The sequence below is a fragment of the Sander vitreus genome, chromosome 9, assembly GCF_031162955.1.
Source record: "Sander vitreus isolate 19-12246 chromosome 9, sanVit1, whole genome shotgun sequence".
Lineage (NCBI taxonomy): Eukaryota > Metazoa > Chordata > Actinopteri > Perciformes > Percidae > Sander > Sander vitreus.
The window spans coordinates 21,926,042-21,946,758 of NC_135863.1; the positions used below are offsets into that span (position 1 = coordinate 21,926,042).

A 20,717-nucleotide genomic window follows, 5' to 3' on the forward strand; every position below is an offset into this window, starting at 1 on the left:
TTCTCATGTGAGTTTAGTTGCTGAGTTGAAGACAGGAGCTCAGGCGTTTTTAAAAGAAGGGGCATCGGGAGTGCACACCAATCCAGCCCCTCTCTGCTCACCATTGGCCAGTGAAATGTAACATCTGGGTCCCCCATATCATCTTCCAAAAAAGGTGAGGGTATGGTGGGGGTAGAGAGAGAGAGGGGGAGACACTCAGGGAGGGAGTGTGTGTGTGTGTGTGTGTGTGTGTGTGTGTGTGTGTGTGTGTGTGTGTGTGTGTGTGTGTGTGTGTGTGTGTTTGTTTACTGAAAATGTGTTTCCTGTTTGATTTGTAATCATCTTTAGCTCCAGTGTAGTTGTCTTTATCTACAGAGCAGGTGTGTGCGTGCATCTGTTAAAATATACAGAGAAGCTTTTGGATACATTATTTTGTATCATGTTTTATTTGCTGTGGGCTTTTTTTTAACATTCGAAATATGGGAAGTTGGTTTGAAACTAAATGTATGATTTTCTTGAAGACTTTGTTAAATAAGGCAAGTGGTTCCTTCCAATCTTTTTCTGTAAAATGCCATGCCCTTCACTGCCCCTTACCTCCCATCTGTCTTTCTCTGTCTCACTCTTTTTTTTTTATCTGTCTCTCCAGCAGACACAGGACAGTGCCAGATGCTGCTCTGCCTCTGGTTCGACTTCTGGTTTAGTTTTGTAACTTTTTAACAGTCGCTGATTGCGGGGTGATGCACTGCCAGAAAGTGGAAGTGGCGTCATATGGCATGCCATTCAGGAAAAACTCCTCAGTACGCAGACACGAGAGGTGCTTATGAGGTGCAATGTACTCAGGCTCCTTTGCATTATGTCAACTGTTGCAATTTAGCAGCGACACTTGTAAATATATATATATCCATGGAAATTAAAAAATGTTACATACATTCTCTTACAAATCCCTCTTGGGTCAAAATGTGAAAAAGGTGTTTTAAAGGCACTTCTTGAGAAAGATGTTCACATACATTAACATTAGTCACACACTGGATGCCTGTCTCCATCTTGATAAAGGTTGGTGGCACAAGGATGGAAATAGGTTCAGGATTTCTTCATTAAAACTCTGACAAAGTTTAAACAGTTCAGCGGTGGAAAGTAAATAAGTGCATTTACTAAAGTACTGTTCTCAAGTACAATTTTGAGGTACTTGTACTTTACTTGAGCATTTAATTCTACTCCACTATAATACATAAATATTGTAATTTTTGTTCCACTACAGTATCTGACAGATAGTTACTGGTTATCTTTGAATGATTTTACACACACAAACAGCCTACATTGTTAAAGATTACAGTGGTTTCCAAACTTGTTTGCTCCTTGTTGTGACAATGCAGGTATCTATGAGTTGTTAGCAGTTCTGCCAAATGAATAACTGTTGTGTATTATTTCACAAATATGAAGATTAGTGAAAAGTCCAAACTGTAGAAATAAATTTATGTCGCAGAACTTTTGTTTCTTCTTCTCTCTTCCATTCATTATCTCATGACCCCTCATATTTATCTTGACTAAGCTACCTACCCACTCATAATACGTTGTATGTCAGCCACAGGGTAGATTTTACTTTTAATTTTGATACTTTAAGTACATTTTGCTGATAAGACTTATGTACTTTTACATAGGTTATAGAATGCAGGGTTTTAACTTGTAATGGATTGTTTTCACGTTGTTGTATTATTACTTTTACTTAAGTGAAGAATATTCCTCCACCACTGTCACAATTAAGAATTATCAAGAGCGGAAATAAGTCTTTAATTTTTTAAATAATAAACATATCTAGAAATGCCTACATAACCAGGCTCTTATAAGAGGTGCTCAGTGAAACTACAATAAGGAATTGTAGTACCTTTCATTAAACCTTCTTTGGACAGACGTCTTTCTCTATTCAGGGGATCAATATGTAAAACAAACCCACATTTTAAGAATATGACTTGCAATGATTGTCTTTAAAGCCCTGTAAGACCCTGTAAATTGTGTGTGTTGTACGCAAGCACTAAATTAAACTTTCTACCTCACTCCACAAAATCATTTGACTGTATTTCTTCTCCATGTAAGACTCTCACTGGATATTACAAGTGCAGCTGTCAGTTATGATTGTTCAATTCTACGGGCCACCGACGGCTCTGAAGCTCATTACTCAGCGGCTCTCGTGGAAAGAACAGACGACAGAGTGGTGACGAGTCGTTGTTTCCTGACAGGGATTGGACAGGCTTGAAAGACAGGACCGCTGAGCGCTCAGACATATTTCTACATCCCTCATCTGTTCGCCTCTGACAGATTTAATACCACCGAGCACCACCGAATCAACATTCCTTTTCACTGACTTTCTGCACCCACTCACACATGTGTGCGCGCACACACACACACACACACACACACACACACACACACACACACACACACACTGGGCATTAGTGCATTAGTATTCAGAAGAAGCTCCTAAACTTCGTATAAATACACTATCTTGTCCTGCATGAACATTACCTCATCCATAAACAGCACAGAAGTCTCGCTTAGTCATTCTTATTGAAGCCCTGCAGCCCTGAGCTCAATAATGAGAGGCCTTCCTCTCCAGCTGATTATAGTATGATCACACCTGTTTGTGGCTTTCATTACCAAATCAAATCCAGTTGGGAACCGATAAACAGAAGTAACAGCATGCGCTCACCTAAGAAGCGCAACACTAATTGCATGTGATGTGCATGTAACACAGCTAGGTGGCCTCGTGATTAGAGACCGTTATTTAACCGAACGAGCTCTGTTCAGGGTCTGTGTTAGCAAGCAGGTACCCTGCTGAAAACACCCAAGGACACCATCACTAGCAGCCACAGGGTATTTTTTACTCCAGCTTTGAAGATCAAATCTATGTGTGTTTTATGCTGGTGTGCATCTGTTTTTTGTCTTTGTGAAGCACTTTGGTGCAAACTTGTTTGCTTTTAAGTGCTATATAAATGAAGTAAACTTGAAACTTACATAATTCATTAAAGAAATTATATTATTAATCAGTGGGGATGGCATGTCGCTCATCAGGATCGGGAAATCAACTTGCCACTCTCTTGCCGACTCTGCTAACCTCCTGCTAGCCTGGGCTAGATAGCCAGCTGACCGGGCAAGTTTTCAAATGCAAACATTAGAGTAAACACTGTAGGAAAAAGTGGAGAAAATGAGCTCAAACTAGCAAGACCAACTCTCTGCGGCCATCTCATGACGAGTCACTCATCAGGATAGGGAAATCAACTCAGCAGTCTCCTGCTGCCTTTGCTAGCCTGGCCAGTCAAGTTTTTCAAATGTAAACATCAGAGTAAGCACAGAGGAAAAGGTAAAGATGGCTATCAGCTACGACCTATGGCTACGATCCCGACTACGTGGACAAGCAAGACCATCTTTGCGTCTATCTCCATCTGGACATCAGAGGGGGCACCGAGGCAAGCATGGAGGAATTAAACACCAATGGCGACTTCTCTGATCCTGCAAGCCATTGTGCAGGCATCAGACGGTGAGCTGGGTGGCCTCCGTGCCGTCAGTTTCCAGGGGCGTGTCGGGAGCTGTGGTGTCCTTTCGCCGAGACTTGGCTGGATCCTGGAGTGCCGGTGCCATTCAACCGGGTGACTCTTTTCGTTTTCCAATCTGGCAGCCACATTCTGCTTTATGATGAATCATGCACGAGTTGAAGAGCTGATGGGATAACAAGTTTGCACGATTTCACATGTCAAATAAAATTGATTGAGTCATGTTTTTGTACACTTTAGAAATGTAAGTCCAATGTTTACTCTACTTTTAGCTCTGTTTTCAGTCTCCACCAACTCTTGAGAAAAATATCTGGTATTTTAGCTGGTAATTGCTCCACTATGTTCACTAACTAGTCGCTAACTGTGTCCGTCTGATATTTATTGTTGATCAGGTGGGTCACAGTGGGGTTATCTGAACTTTTTCCGCTGCAAACAGCTGCCTCACACAGCTGGACACACGTTTGATGAGAGCAGATTTACAGGCAAGAAAACCAATTATCCAAAAATAGGCAAAAGGCACCATGGAAGCTGCAGAGTTGGTCTGTGATTCTTTGTGGGTTTGTCACTACGAGCGACCCCCTTTCACATTACATGTAGTCATCAACGTGTTATCTCAGGAACACCTGGATAGAATTTATTTAGATTTTGCACAAATGTCCACTTCAATTCAAGGATGCAGTGATTATAATTTCATGTTCAAAGGATCACTGTGTCAACCTTTTTGTCCACAACTCAAGAATTCTTATGCTAATTATGACAACATTTCACATAAATGTCTAATAGTATGATGAATTGAAATGATGAAGTGATGACATTTTTTACCCAAAAGTTTAAAGGTCAACTTCACTTCATCATCATTATGTTCTGCAAAAACAGAGGCATACAACCATGAGTCATTGTTAATATAAAATATATTCATTAGTGCAGCTTCACGTGAAGGAAAACACCAGAACACCAGAAATTGAATCCTTAAAAAGGATGTTTTTTTATTGGACAACAAGAACTGTCTAGGCCTTTTTTCAACAGCTAATGAAGTAACTGAAACAAAAGTAATGCAGAAGTGCAGGCTGACAAAACAAACCAAAAACACATAAACAGAAAATTCTAAATGGCCAACCTACACAACATCTAATCTCAGTAGCACACTTCAGTAGAAAGTTAAACATAAGACCATTAGAACATGAACATTTTGTGAAGAAAAAAAACTTTCCAGTGGTTGGCATCATAGAAATACCATCTCTTTTTTCTGACTGTGGAAAAAGTTATTTCTGTCTTTTGCAAAGTAATCAGAAAACAGTGTAATGCTACAGCTTTTACAAGTAGACTGACACAAAAACTCCTCATGCCATTCCCTAAAAAGACTCAAACCACAGCTTCTAAATATTATCCTTTTACTTTAGCTCAACAGTATATTTGGCTAAGGTGTAGCCTGATCTACACAACTGAGCTGTTAACATTAAATCTATAAAATACAAAACAAGAGAATATATCAACTGTACGTTTTTGAAAATGAGCAGCGGCCACACTGGCTCTTATGTTTCCCATGTGTTACAATTCTATAAGACAGTCTGTGCCAGGGTAGTCTGGGAGGTTAAGCTCGTATTTCTTCTGGATGTCATAGGGCAGGAAGCGTCCGGCCAAGAAATGCTTCCCCGAGAAACTCATGGCGCACTTCTTTGGTGCTGTGAGTGAGATGAGAACTTCTGGGTTAATGCCATCCTGACTTGGTTCTTCTACGTCCCATCCTGAGAAAAAGACAGAAAGGAGGAGGAGAGGAATTTAAAGGGAGAAGGATTGTGGTAATTTTCTGCCTGTTGTGCTCAAACTCAGCAGGGAGTGTATTTGGGGTACGATGAGCTCACACAGAGGCAACTGTAGTGTAAGATTTATCCTCCATGTGGGCCTCCAGATTTTGGAAAAGTCCTGCTGAGCCAAGGCTCCCAGGGAGCTGCCCGGAGGCCAATTTATCAAGTGTGTTTCTGAGCCTCCAGCCTGATATCTATAGTTTGTATAAACACTTACCTGAGGGCACATCCACACTGGCAATGGGGATCTTGACTTGTTTCAGGGTGACCAGAATGCCAGGGTAGGGCTCCTTAATATTGGCACAGTCTGCATCTGGGCCCAGCATGGCATCAATCACTAGGTTGTAGGCATCGTTTATGAGCTGCACCTGAACATAACACATCTCAGCATGACTAATTGGGGGTTGCAAGATGAATAACAGCATAGAAAAGCAAATCAAATAATCATCAATAAGGGTTCACAAGTAGTAGTAATAGTAGTAGACATTTCATTTTTATTCAAAAGGGTCAGATAAAAAATAGGTGTTTCTTAACTTCTTTATTGATCTAATCTAATGCCACAATTCAAAGCATTCCTAAAAAGTTTGACATTTTAGGCAATATGCTTATTTTCTCTCTTGCAGAGCGACAGATGAGAATATTAATACCACCCTCAGATTGGAGAGTGGTATCAATCTTCTTATCTAACTCTGGACACAAAAGAAAGTGAATAAGCACATTTCCCAAAATGTTGAACTACTCTTTTAATCAAAGCGATTTTTCACTGTTACAAATTAATCAACAGTGCATACTTTAAATGAAATGATACAGTTTTAATGTGTCTTTATAGCTAACTACAAGACCATTGAAGCTCTTGTAAATTGTTTTGTTCTGTAAAAAATGCTGCTGACCTCTGTGGGAAGATAGGAGAGGAAAGGGATGTCCATCTTCTCACACTGAACTGTAAAGTCCTGGTGTAGACTTTGAGAGGAGCGTTTAGGGTGGTAGATGGTAGGCTCATATTCCTGTGTGAGACGAGGCAGCAGAGACAAACAACAAAGGTGGGGTGGGGGGGCACAAAGGAGGAGATAAACAAGAATAGAGAAAAGATTACGTAATATCAACACTTCTATTTCAGCCAACACTGACATGATTGAATGTGTATAATAGATTTGGCCTTCAGTTCACAACAAGTAAATATACTGTGGACCAGTGATCAGAAATGTTTGTGGTTTTCTGCTTCCTGAATGAATACTTCCCTTATAAACTGGAAGCTGAGAGGAGTAGAAATCCAGACACCCGCAGTCTGAAAAGTCTGTGATGCTCAGCAGGAAGCACCTGTGACCTTTACACGGTCCCAAGATAAATCTTAAAACACAGGAACCACTGTCAGAAGTGTGTGTGTGTGTGTGTGTGTGTGTGTGTGTGTGTGTGTGTGTGTGTGTGTGTGTGTGTGTGTGTGTGTCTATGTGTGTGTGTGTGTGTGTGTGTGTGTGTGTGTGTGTGTGTGTGTGTGTGTGTGTGTGTGTGTGTGTGTGTGTGTGTGTGGTCATTGATAAATATCCTAATAATGACTTTTAAAGGGCCAGTTTACCCATTTTTCTCTCACTTACACCTAATGGTATCAAGCCATGCAAATAAGTTTTGTTTTATTTTGCCCGTTAGCCTTGCCAACAGTATGGCTCTATGCTTGGCAATGTTGGTCAGTTGGTTGGTCCATTACTTTGGTCCCGACTGAAATATCTTAATATTACTATTGGATGGATTGCCCTGCAATTTTGTACAGCCATTTATGGTCCCCAGAGGATGCATCCCAATGAATTTGGTGATCCTCAGTCTTTTTCTCTAGTGCCACAAAGAGGTTGAGGTTTGTGTCTTTTAGTGAAAAACAGTCTGCCTACAAAGGAAGTGATCTGTCAGGTGAGATAGACTGCTTGTTCCGTGAGGATCCTAAACCACTCAAACAGCCACAGCCACTCATCACCTGACGTCATCTCCATTGTGATCTCTGCAGAGCGAGCAACCAGACCAAATGCAATCCACTGTGTGTGTGTGTGTGTGTGTGTGTGTGTGTGTGTGTGTGTGTGTGTGTGTGTGTGTGTGTGTGTGTGTGTGTGTGTGTGTGTGTGTGTGTGTGTGTGTGTGTGTGTGTGTGTGTGTGTGTGTGTGTGTGTGTGTGTGTGTGTGTGTGTGTTTCCCTCGGGGTTAGCCAGCCGGCCCCGGTATGCCCTTGACCTCATCAGCAGTTACACCATCTAACCGTGTGAAACTAAAGAAGGGCTCGAAATGACTGTCAGTGTCACTGAGCATGAGCAGAAATGAAGCGTGAGACAGAACCATGAAAAGGGTACAAACAAGGACTTTTTCCAGGGTTACACTTCCTCTCCCTGAGGGATGATGGTGTTTTGTGGTATTTTGATTTTTTCAGAAGTGAACCTTTACTCTTAAACCTTGGCCCTCTGACACCCCTTACCTTGTTGGGGAAAAAAAAGAAAACTACCAACCTAGTTTACTGTGTCCTCTCTTAAAGAACTGCAAAAGTTACTTATGACAATTAAAGGTCTGAAAAAAAAAATAAGACGCTAGTCCAGCCTTAGCAATACAACTAGCACACAGCACAGAGAGAGTGAGTTATCACCAAAACAAAAAACTACAATTTTTTTAAGCAAAATACAAATCCTCCTTACAAATAATCACATCATCACACAAGTTATGTGTGCACTTTGGCGGAATATGGTGACAATGGGTTGGGTGCAATATAAATATAAAAAATATTTGCATTTTGTTCATGCCATTCATGGCATTATAATGTGACTAACAGCAGACATGAATTTTTCATTCAGTGATTGTCTATAGAGCACAATGTAGTGAGCCAAACATAACATCATGTCCAGTTGTTTTAATACGAACAAAACACCGGAACTAATGTGCATAGGACATGTTTATTGTTCTCATCCAAAATTAGCTTTGATCAAGGGATATCTGTGTCTTCCAGTATGCAACATTGTGTTTTTTTCCCATACCTAACAGTGGAAATAATCAAACATGCACGACAGACTCAGACACAACCTGCTTTTGTGAACATGGACTTCTTGGAGTGACGTGAGAAGCAAGTTGGCCTGTTTGCCTGCAGCTGATCATTCATTTCTATGCTCTGTCTAATCACATTTACAGCTCTGCATCAGTGTGTGTGTGTGTGTGTGTGTGTGTGTGTGTGTGTGTGTGTGTGTGTGTGTGTGTGTGTGTGTGTGTGTGTGTGTGCGTGTGTGTTACTGTGATGTGCGCGTCTCACGTGTATGCTTGCATGTCTTCCTGCTGACAGGGATCACATCGCACCATGAAAAACACACACTCTTACACCAGGAGAGGAGAGTGATTCACAGTCCAAAGTAAGTACTCAAGTTTCTCAAGTTAGAGCAAAGTCAGACAAATGTAGTCCCAGTCGGCCTATTGTAGAGTGCAGTCACTTTAAAAATATTAATAATAAAACTGTTTTGCTATAGGACATTTCAAGATGCAGTCAAATGTTTCACAATAGGTGACACATACACAGGAAAAGACAGCAGCAGCAGGTGAAAACATTAGAAACAAAGTGACAAAAAAAGAAATAAAATAGCGCACAAAATAAAAGACGAATCAATGCTGTTTTACTCTTTTTAAGTTATAGAGAAGCGCCTCATTTATTTCTGCAATGCCAGGGCAACAATTATTTCCTTCTGAGCGGACCTCTGACCTCATCCTTGGCCTTAAGAAGGAAAAAGAAGCTAGGGAAGAGAGAGACTCCACAGAGAGCCATTAGAGTCCATCTAATATGGTTTTAATCAGAACTATCAATGCACTATAAATCTACTATGTCAGACACATATGGTAAAGTGTATAGATGCATTCCATCCTAAACCAAAGATCCCCAAAACACATATCCAATATTTCCCTTCCAATAAAGTCATAGACTGGGAACTACTGAAATAAACTGTGAAAAAAGAAAATATTTTTCAAGTCGTGATCTGTAATGTGTTTAGAGAGAATGAATCCTGCCTCCAAAAACAATTAGTCTTGAAAATGTCAGTCAATATGTGGCCTAAGGGGCAGACATCATGGTCATGACATCATATCGTGGCTGTGGAGCGTAAGAGGCAGACGGCTTTAATGAGAGTAACAATAGCATGATATCATAACTGTCTGAGTGCCCTTGCGGGGAGGGTAATGGGATAACTGCTCCAAGCCATTTACAGGAGCTAAAATGAAATTCTGTAAAGCGCAGAGGGCCTGTATTGGGGATACCCTGTTAGTCCTGACGTGAGTTTTTATTTAGTTTTTTTTTTTTATAGTGATATCATCTAAATGACTTAGTAAGCACCAGACTGTGTTTTACAATGGCTTATGTGTGGTGTCGTTAAATATAAAAGAGATTTACTCTGCTGAAAAGTTCCTTTTGTGCACTGTGGTAGTTTACTTACATATATGCGCAGGTGCCGGGCACACACCAAGCCGATGGAGCCGTTTTGATCCGGACCACAGATCACCAGCACTGTTGGCTGCTTCTTTGCTAGAGAGCTGAGAGGGTAGGCCTGATGGAGAGACAGAATGAGAGGTATAGGCAGTTAGAAACAGGAGATCATGACTGAGGGAAAAGCATAAGACATAGAGATAGAAGAGATGTACAGAAAATAGACAGGGTTATTGATAGAGAACAATAGTGAGACAAAAGCAAGAGGAAGATAGCTGGTCATCACTATGCAGTATTTATCCCTCAGACTCAGGCCTCCTATTCAGCGCAGGTCATCCAATCTGTGCCTCTGCCTCTCCATCTCACTCATTGGGCCTGAATGCAGCATGCCAGTCATGCCAGACAAGGGTGGAAATGGCCCCAGCTATATTGTCTCTTCCGCCTATGAGAAAAGGTCCAATCTAATTAAAACAACCCTGGCAGCAGTGGAAAAAATACCAGTGTGCTCGCCATGGGATGCTTCCGTATGTGTAACACACTTTCCGTCTCGGCCCCAGCTGCAGCGGGCTGCTGGCATTTGCCTCGTTTGCTGGCCACATATTCCCTTGTAAATCACCCTGCACCTTCTTAAACGAGACAGGTATTTGCCTGAGGAACTGTCAACCTGAGTGGCTAATCTTCCATCTCCAACACCTAAACAGAAGTGCTGAGTGTGTGTGTGTTTGTGTGTGTGTGTGTGTGTGTGTGTGTGCGTGTGCGTGTGCGTGTGCATGTGCGTGTGCGTGTGTGTGCGTGCGCACTCAGTCATGATCATAACTGAAAGCCCTGAAGGTGTCTGCCTTCATTTTCCACAGTTGTTCAGTGGAGAGTTTCTGCACTATTACATTATATAGGAATGATTGTTCATCATCGTAAAGGTCACAGCATCATTTTCATAGAAGAATAACTTGAACTGAGGGAGAAAGTTCACGCAGACTTCTGGAAATCCTGTCCAATTAAATGTGTGTCAAAACAATTAGCCATGGTCTGTCACCGCCATAAATAGTCCACGGCCGCAGTTCACAGTAATGGTTTGGATAAATAGCAGTGCAAGTATTTAATTGTGGGGCTCATATAAAAGAAAGTACATGATAACGTATTAATAGAACAAAACAAGAAGTCTGAAACTAAAAGGGTAAAAGTACTTACTCAGAACTAAATTCATAATTATGTATGTTTTTCATATATGATTATGGGGTACAATGCCTTTAAATCTATACCGTACATGTAATTTACCTACAGTCGGCCAGCTACATATTTTGTTTTGTCAATTCATAAGTACATGACTGTATCCCATAATGAATTTATGAGCTCCTCATAATAAAGAAAACTTTTCCTGGGCTCCTTTTTAGTGGTTTCTCTTAACTACATCACTGTACCATGTTATTATTTCATAAATATCCTTTAATCAGAAAGTAGTTACGCCATAATTTACGAGTTGTTACCCCTTTATTACAAGGCTTTCAGTCAATGTTTTATTGTACCCCCATAAAATGATTATAGTATATGAAATTACATTGTTTATCCTTGGCCTCCAAAGTTTGGAGATGAGCTCAAAATTTGGCCGAAATTCTGCCACTGCACATAAAATCCATTTACTCCCACTTCCACTAATCTATTCAGTAAAGGAGAAAGTTCACATGGAGAAATAGGCCATTTACCACATTGTATAATTGCCAATAACAAGACTCAGAGTGCATTGACTGGAGCGATGAATCCAGGAGAAGAGACAGCAGCCGTTACCTCCATCATAACCGCTCAGTTGAGAAATCATCACACAGACTCAGTGAGATGGACGAGAGAGTGTTATGGTTGCTGAGGGCCATGGGGTTGATGGTAATATTAGGAGAGAGGAGCAGGGAGTGTTGTGAGGAAAAGAGAGACAGAAAGTAGAGACTGAAAGTGGAAGACGGTAAAACAGGATAGCTATTAGTGAGTTTCACACTGTCTAATCTGATGTTAATGAAATATCGCAGCATCGAGTTAATTAGTGTGTGGCATAATGTCAAGCTCTCCATTATAAGCTGCTCCCTATAGAGGGAATTGCTAACTGTAACTAGAAAATGCATTTCCTGCAGAAAATGCTTGTGAATGCTGAAAAGCCAAGTTGCTAAAACTAAACTGGATTGCTGGCATAATTGTGTAAGAAGATGATTAAGAAATGAGAATAGTTGGGAAAGTGGTAATGGTTTTAATTAGTATGAATTGCATTGAAATGTTGAATAATACCAATAATGTATCAAACAAAGTGGATTATTTTAAGGTTTTATTGAAAAGCTGTCACTACACTGAATTGCTGGTTGAAATGTGTAAGAAGGTGAAGTTGTAGGGAAAAGTAGATATGGTTCTAATTAATAAGAATGTCTTAGAAAAGCTGAATAACACCAATATTGTATGACGGTTTTTGTAAAAGCTGTTGCTAAACTTAATTGCCAGCTTTAATTTGGATGAAGAAGTAACTAAAAGAGTAATGAATAAGTTGGTAAAATGGGAAATGGGGGTTCAATATTTTCAAAAACTACGAAAAATGAAAGAAAATTGTTGAACATTTTTAGGCTTGAATTAAGTAACAATCCATCAATGCGGAAAAAAAAAAAAAAAGATAAAATAGCCACTGTAGAGTTTGTCAAAAAAGTAATAAAATGTCATAGTATATAGTATGATGAAAAAAGTTTAAAAAAATTGTCATTGTATAGTAAGCTGCTCTAGTCTAAAATCATCTGGCCAAAGGACTACAGCTGAAAATTAGCCGGCTGGCTAACACTGGCACATTTACAGAAATGTTGATTAATGTGTGTTGTCCTTAAAAGTCATAGTAAAGTAAGTCGAAAAAAGTGATAAAAAGTCATAGTATAGTATGTCAAAAAAAAAATGATAGACAAGCCATAATGTAGAATGTATGTCGAAAACATTCATAAAAAGTAATTGTATAGTAAGTCGAAAAAAATTATAAAATAGCCATTGTATAGTATACATTATATAGTATGATGAAAACAGTTTAAAAAAGTCATAGTATAGCATGTTGAAAAAAGTCATAGTATAGTTTGTTCAAAAAAGTCATAAAAAGTCATGGTACAGTATGTTGAAAATAGTGATAGAAAGCCATAGAATAGAATAGCGGAAAAAAAGTCATAAAAAGTCATAGTATAGTAAGTCGAAAAATGTGATGAAAAAAGTCATAGTATAGTATGTCGAAAAAAGTGATAAAAAAAAAAGTCTGAAAAATTGATTAAAAAGAGTCAGAGACGGTTTAGAACCGAGACGCCCCAACTCGAGCTAGTTTCCTGTATCTTAAGGAGACTAGTGGCAGGTCTGAGTATATTGATTCCAATGGGAGAATTGACACAGATTATGAGCGATCCTTTCGCCCCATAGTCACCAAAGTAGATACTGATCCCATTTCTCACAAGCTACATATCTCCAGAGCATTCTGACACTAAAATTGTATTTTTCAGATGGACACATCAGGAGAAAATTAACTTTGTTTGAGACCTGTTTCTGTCTCAGCACCAATGTCTCGCGAGATCTGGCAACACAGAGAAGCTAACATCAGCTAACGTTCGTGAACGCTCTAACAAAACTAATCTCCGTGATGCTAAATTAGTCTTTTAGCTGTGTAAATATCTAACGTTAGCAAAATACCATATATTAATAATTAATCAAATATAACTTTTCATTCATCCACATGAAGTTCACTACACGTTCAAATGAGGCAACGCCTCTTTAGAAGACAGGAAGTGTGTACCGTTTCATACCATCTTTAGTATGAAGGATCTTTGGTACAGTATGTCAAAAAAAGTGATAAAAAAGTCATAGTATGTCAGAGTGTGTATGTCGAAAAAAAACATCGACTGGTTATCGAACCTTGGTCAGAATCCACACTGACTACTTGCTGGTTACTTGTTGGCAGCAGTGTTAACCATTGAGCCATTGTGCCACCGAAGCATTTATTTTGAAACAGTGATAGCGTAGTATGTTGAGAAAAGTGATAACAAAGTTACAGTATAGCATGTTGAAAAAAAGTGATAACAAAGTCATAGTATAGTATGTCAAACGAAAGCCATTAGAAATTCAACATGTAGTTTTTTGAAAAAAACATCATGAAAAGATGCAGCCAAGACTTGCAGGTTGCTTGTTGGCAGCAGTGTTAACCATTTAGCCACTGTGCCACCAAAAAGGTTATGATAAAACAGTGATAACATAGTATGTTGAAAACAAGCCATTAAAAAGTTACAGTATAAGATGTTGAAAAAAAGAGATGAAAAGTCATAGTATAGTATGTTGAAAAAAAGTCATAGTATAGTTCGTCAAAATAAGTCATAGTATGGTCTGTCAAAAAAAAAGAAATTACAATTTTTTTCCGATCGCTATGACACTTTTCAATACTTTTAACAACTTTCCTAAACTCTTAACACAGTTAGCACAACATCTGTCTGTGTAGGCTATACAATTAACAGTTACAGTTACACAAATTTAAAATGCTTGAACTTCTTCTACACACAAGCTCCACCAAGACCAAAAACATTTACAAATGCTTTCACACTGTATGTCAGAACAGATAACATCATGTTCTAAACCTAACTTATAGGCTAAAGTCAAAGTGAACAGCTGTTCATATTGTAAATTGAAACACAAATATATCCCCTGCATTTTATACATTTATTGAGAAACAGCTGATTGAAGCTATGCAAATAGATCAATCACAACTGATTCCCTTCTAGGTGTTGAGGTTCTTTCAATTGCATGATAATATGGTAGTACATACAGAAAGAGGTCCCATTTGAACAATATACTGTAGATGAACACAGAAAATAAGAAAAATGCCTTCACGAGGGAGAGGAAGAGGAGTACCAGGACAATTCTGTCTCTGTCTCCTTTTTTTCATAAACTGCACATTCTATAAAGCTACTCTGAGATGGGTCATTCATTTTTTGTATTGAATCTCTGCAGCAAAAGAAACAAAATGGTGGCCGGGTGGGGTCAGTGGGTAGAGTAGACGCACATATACTTGGAGGTTTATGCCTCGACACAGAGGTCCAGGGTTCAAATCCAACCTGTGATGATTTCCTGCATGTCTTCCCCCTCTCTCTCCCCTTTCTCAACTAGCTGTCCTGTCAAATAAAGGCGGAAAAACCCCCAAAAAATATCTTTACAGTAAAAAAATATGCATGCATTTACTAAACCCAACAAAACAAAAATGTAGAGAGACTTCAAGAGAAACTGCAGTGCTAAACACAGTCTATGGTCAATACAATATACTATTGTTTATTGTATAAGGGCAGACCTGACACATATCAAATAATGCAGTTTCTGTAATTCCATGTGATGTTAGTGTTTTGTATGATGTTGCGCAGTGATGTAGAATAAATGTTCCTGTTGGGAGAGAACATGTGTTAGTGTTCTGGAAGAATGATTTGATTTTGAGACATGTTTGCATTGTTTTGGTAAACACAGTGTACTGTGTTAGTGAATTATTGTATTTTGAAAATCAGTGTTAGAGTTTAGTTTTCAATGTGTGATTTTGAGCATGAAATGAACTGTTTTGCCAGTTGTGTGTTGTAGGTGTATTGGTGCGTTAAGAGTTTAGGAAAGTTGTTAAAAGTATTGAAAAAACAGTCATAGCGATTGTGAAAAACTGTAAAAGAGGACCTATTTGGGCTGATTTTGTGTGGAAAAGGAACAATAAAGATGAACACAAAGAAAGTAAGCAAAATTGCTGCACAAGTGAGAGGAAGACGAGTACTAGGACAATTCTGTCTCTGTCTTCTTTTTTTCATACAGTAAACCGTACATTCTATAAAGCTACTCTGAGATGGGTCATTCTTTTTTTTTATTGAATTTCTGCAGCAAAAGAAACAAAATGCATGCATTTACTAAACCCAACAAAACAAAAATGTAGAGAGGCTTCAAGAGAAACTGCAGTGTAAAACACAGTCTATGGGCAATACAATATACTATTGTCTATTCAATAGACAATAGACTCTATTGTATAAGGGCAGACCTGACCTGTTTTGGTGGACATAGTGTTTTGTGTTAGTGAATTATTGTATTTTGAAAATCAGTGTTAGAGTTTAGTTTTCAATGTGTGATTTTGAGCATGAAATGAACTGTTTTGTCAATTGTGTGTTGTAGGTGTGTTGGTGCGTTAAGAGTTTAGGAAAGTTGTTAAAAGTATTGAAAAAACAGTCATAGCGATCGTCATAAAAGATCTTTTTTATTGTTTGTTGTTTTTTTATTACTGTAATTGTAACCTGTACTGGATACAGTATTTCATGTCTGTCTGTTGTTTGCTGAGCTAACAGTGTTATGCACACTACTGTAGTAGAATGAAAACTGAGAAATGTTTTGTTGTGGTTCTCCATGTTGACTGATTTGGGTATATGGAGAGAAATAAATTATATTTTCCTAAGTCTGCAGCATTGGTCTTGTGTAGTGTTTGGTGAACTTATTGTATATTTGCACTTTCTCTGTGTACTTCATTTACAGTACTCTAATCACTGAGAAGTATAATTGCTAAAAGTGTTTTAGGTTAGCAACAACAGTGTGTAACTGGTTCAAACAGAATTAAGTCATATGAAACGTGTGTGTTTCATATGGTAACAAAATATGTTTTTTATAAATTAGTGTATAGTTTTTGCAAGAGTGTTTCATTTTGCAAAGGGTCTGTGGAGACAATTGTTTGCTAACATTTTAGCCATTATAACCATAATGCACCTTTAAAATAAAAAAAATAAAAACTACAGTAGTGTTAGTCTTTTTCATTTGTACTCTTTCTTTCTCTGTTTCTTGCTTCCCTTCATGTAACATCCTAAAGAGCACATCAGCAGGTCATGGTCTTTTCTCTAAATGTTAAGAGCTGTCGGGAGGATCAGTGATATCAATGCTGGAGCCATTTCATGCTGCTGTAGAAACCATTAGAGACACACACTGTTGAAGGTAAGCAGCTATAAAGGGAGCAGGCTGAATCAATTCAGGCAGCGTTCTGATGTGTTTTGAAGCATTTGTCTCATCTCGCTTGGAAAAGAAGCTTGATTTACTCTAACACCTCTCTATCCTAACTCCATTTACTCTCGTATCGAGCCTCCACATGGATCACTGGAATGAAGAAAGCAATTAGCAAAAGAGTTGTTGTTGTTGTTGGTGCTGCTGAAAGTGCTTTTTTGTTTGTCTGTTTGTAGAACGAAAACAGAGAGATTCCCGGGGCGCTCTTTAGGTAGATACTGAATTTGAAAGCTTCTTTTAGTCATTATATAGTATGACCTCACTGGTGTATTACACCTTCAGAAAAAAGGCCACATCATGACCAAAACACACTAGTCAGTCACAGACTTTTTATCAGCAGTGATGACAGCTCCACTCCTTTCTTATATTAAGTTAAATATATTGATACAAGTCTATGATGCACTTTATTCCGCACTAATGTATTTTCTTTTAATAAAATTCTCAAACTGCCTTGCCAACAAATGGCACAGTATTATTTTAGAAAAACAAGGTTTTACGACTCCGTTTTAGGCTAATAAACTTGTTGAAATGTTTTCCAGTGTTTGAGATATTTATGATATTTTTGATGTGGAGGAGGTTTCTACAAGTGCAGACAGCTGGTTTGTTGTATCTGTTCAGCAGGTTTGTGCGCTGGTTGCTTCTTTTTATCTGCTCATATGGAAAACTTTTGACGTTTTTGCTGCGGACAGGACATTCAAGGTCTACAGCTAAGTTTTCTGTATTTCCAAAAATAAAAATAAATCATGAATTATATAGAAAAGGGCATACTCATAATAGTTTTGCAATAAATGATTGTATTAATGAAATACACTGTGAGCTTTAGGAGGATGATTTAGGAAGGGTCCAAATTAAGAAAGGTTTGGATAGTGCAGGGTCTTATGCAGAGCACTGCGAGGACCCCCCTCACACTCACACACACACACACACACACACACACACACACACACACACACACACACACAAACACACACCTAAAAATATGGCTGTCTTGATTGTAATAAGGTCTCCAAGGGACTACCTCTTTGAAACAAATGTTGAAGGCACATGTTCTTTCACCACTAATTAACCTGAAACACACACTGAGCCTGAGAAAACACAACCATGGTCCTAGAAACACAAATAAACTCACATAATGCAGAAAAACAGTGCCTTTAATATTTGTACTAGAGTACTAAACTACAGTCTAGTGGCTCCTGTGAACTATAGACTAATGCATTGCTGTGTGGTAACAAAAACATCTCCTGTCTCCATTCAGGTGTTGAAAAGCCTCAGACTGATACAGAAACACACACAAACTGGTCTGGTGGCTGCAGCTGTCGGAACAGTAAAGGGATGACTTACACAAGACCGGTGTGTGTGTGTGTGTGTGTGTGTGTGTGTGTGTGTGTGTGTGTGTGTGTGTGTGTGTGTGTGTGTGTGTGTGTGTGTGTGCGTGTGTGTGCGTGTGTGTGCGTGTGTGTGTGCGTGTGTGTGTCTGTGTGTGTGTCTGTGTGTGTGTGTCTTTGTGTGTCAGCTAGCCAGCGTAGGTGTTTTTTTGTGGTACATTTGGAAGCCAACAGCAGTAGGCCAGCAGGGAAACCAGTGAAATCAGACTGTCTGCATCTCCTTCTACTGTAATTTTCCTTAAATAGCAGTGATGTCATGTAAGCAGTAGCGTGCTGTGGGCAGCAGCGATCCGCAGCGTCCAGGCCATGTTTGTCTAGTAAGGCTATGCTGTTAGGACTGTTGGTGGAGGGCCAGGCATGGGGCCAGCGGTGACTGATGATAATAGAGGGGAAGTGGATGTGGTGGGTTTAATCACACACACTGAGGGGAGAACACACAGTCTCTGATGCAGCCACTCTGCCTGTCTCAGCCTTTACTTCTTCTCTTTTCCATTTCACTTTCTTTAAGCTGTTGCTGTTGTGTCTGCATGTTTCTCATCCCCCAAGAATGTAATAGTTTTGTTTGGTTAAACAATAATACATTTGTCGTGTTTAATAAAAATACCTATAAAATCAAACAAATTAAAAGCATAAAATTAGCTCCAATCATGAATGCAATAACGACTCAAATGACACACTAAAACAAACACTAGTTGAATCTGCATTAATGACTTTGTCAGCAGACAGTTGCTTATTTACACATCCAGTAGACAAGGAGCAACATTATAATTAATTTAATTTGAATGTATTCACTCTCCTTTTAGCTCTGGTTTGGTCTCCACCAATTCCTGAGGAGAAATATCTGGCTTTTTAGCTGTTTAATGCTCACTTAGATTGTCAATGAATGAAGTACAAACACCCTGTTAACCATTAACGAAAGCAAAAAAATAATTTGTGTATCCGCCTTGTGATTGGGATCCTCTCCAAAATTGACTGTGTTCTTCCATGGCCCATGCTACGCCCTTCCACCGAGTTTACATGAAAATTGGGCCAGTAGTTTTTCCATAATCCTGCTAACCGCAACGCATTTTCATCAATGGATTCATATGAAAAATGTATGCACAACAATTCGTATGATATCTTATGAAATTGGCGTTAGTTAGAGTTACGTTTAGCCGACAGAAGATGACTGTAAAAAGCAACGTGACAGTTAAGTTTAGGCACTAAAATGACTAGTTAAGATAAGAAAAATATTTTGTGGCTTGTGTTAAAACCTCAGTCCCCTTAAGTAGTACTTCCGGGACACGAACATCCATTTCCGGGTGAAGTCTTGTCTTTTTCCCGTAGATTTTTCCAGGACACAAACTTCGCTCCCCAGGTTGAAAGTCCTGTGTTTTGGGACCCATCAACCACCCCGACCTCCTCCCTACTTAGATTTTCGCGGTCTAATAATGGTGCTCCGGTCAGATATCTCTGATATGTCCGTCTTTCCTGACTGTCTCTCTTCTTCTCTTTCTTGTGTCTGTCTCTTCTTTGCTTTTTCTGAGGATATATGTAAAATATATCCTATTAAACTGCTTTTATCACTTTTGTTGATGTGTTTTTTGTAACTTTTTACTGTAAACCACTCAATTGTGTCTCTGCTTCTGTCTTTGTCTCTTTCCTTCTTTTTCTCTTCATCCTTCCTTCTGACAGCAGTGCAGGGTTTCATGTGTCTTGTAGCTCAGACTCTTATTCATTACAGCCTGTTGAAGAGTCCGCTGAGGAAACCATTGTGGCGTTAAACCAAGCCAGTGGTCTGGTCAAAGGGAACCACATGTGTTCCTAACAGCCCTCCACTGACACACACTCTTGGCTTGACACAGTCCAGACAACAGCGAAGAAGAGCTGTGGTTCTGGACCGGTGTGGTTAGGAGTGCTGCCACATAGTGAGCTCAGGTGTTCTGCCTCGAGGTGAGCCCCTTCAAATGTTTGGAAGTAAATGTCACTGAAAGTTAGAACATTTCCTTTCCACATAATAATCAGACATTTTGTAAGTTGCAATGCAAATTAGGAAAGTGTGAGTTGCAACAGCTGTGACTTTTTGCCCTCATGTACAACCAAACAGTCACACCACGGTCTCCCTGAGGGCTCTAATGAATGCTGAGGCCCAGAAGGACAGAATGTGCAGCTTTTCTAAAAATAAAAAATAAAAAAAGGTTTGCTGAATGATACACAGGGAGGCTATTAAACAGATTTGCACAGGACTGGGTTGGTTCTGGATTGAATGGCTTTATGCAGAAAGTGACAGTAATTGGAAAATATGTATGACTTCCTTTGATTTGACCACTCTTTTTTCTGTTAATACTTACAGCTATGATATTGGTACAAGGACAGATGATAAAAAATAACAATTATTCAAAAACAAACATATCTTAAATGTAATACATTATTTATTCAATACAAAGACAGCAGTGCAGAAGAGGCGATACAACTCCTCAATTCATGGAAAACATAAAATATATGCAAGAAAAATGTAATTGCTGGTTTGTAAGAGTACTGCTAAACACACTTAAAT

At 39.1% G+C, this 20,717-nt stretch overlaps 1 protein-coding gene across 1 annotated transcript in view; it reads right to left on the minus strand.

Moving 5' to 3' along the window:
• Positions 1–4,497: 4,497 nt before the first annotated feature.
• The window catches only part of yjefn3 (YjeF N-terminal domain containing 3), a 48,736-nt gene continuing 32,516 nt past the window's right edge, over positions 4,498–20,717 (minus strand). Inside the window, exons 3-6 of the mRNA XM_078258184.1 lie at positions 9,766–9,876; positions 6,220–6,333; positions 5,547–5,697; positions 4,498–5,269 (exon numbers count right to left, since the gene is read on the minus strand). Coding sequence (XP_078114310.1) covers positions 5,073–5,269; positions 5,547–5,697; positions 6,220–6,333; positions 9,766–9,876 — 573 coding nt within the window. The 3' untranslated portion in view covers positions 4,498–5,072. The remainder of the gene's footprint in view (positions 5,270–5,546; positions 5,698–6,219; positions 6,334–9,765; positions 9,877–20,717) is intronic.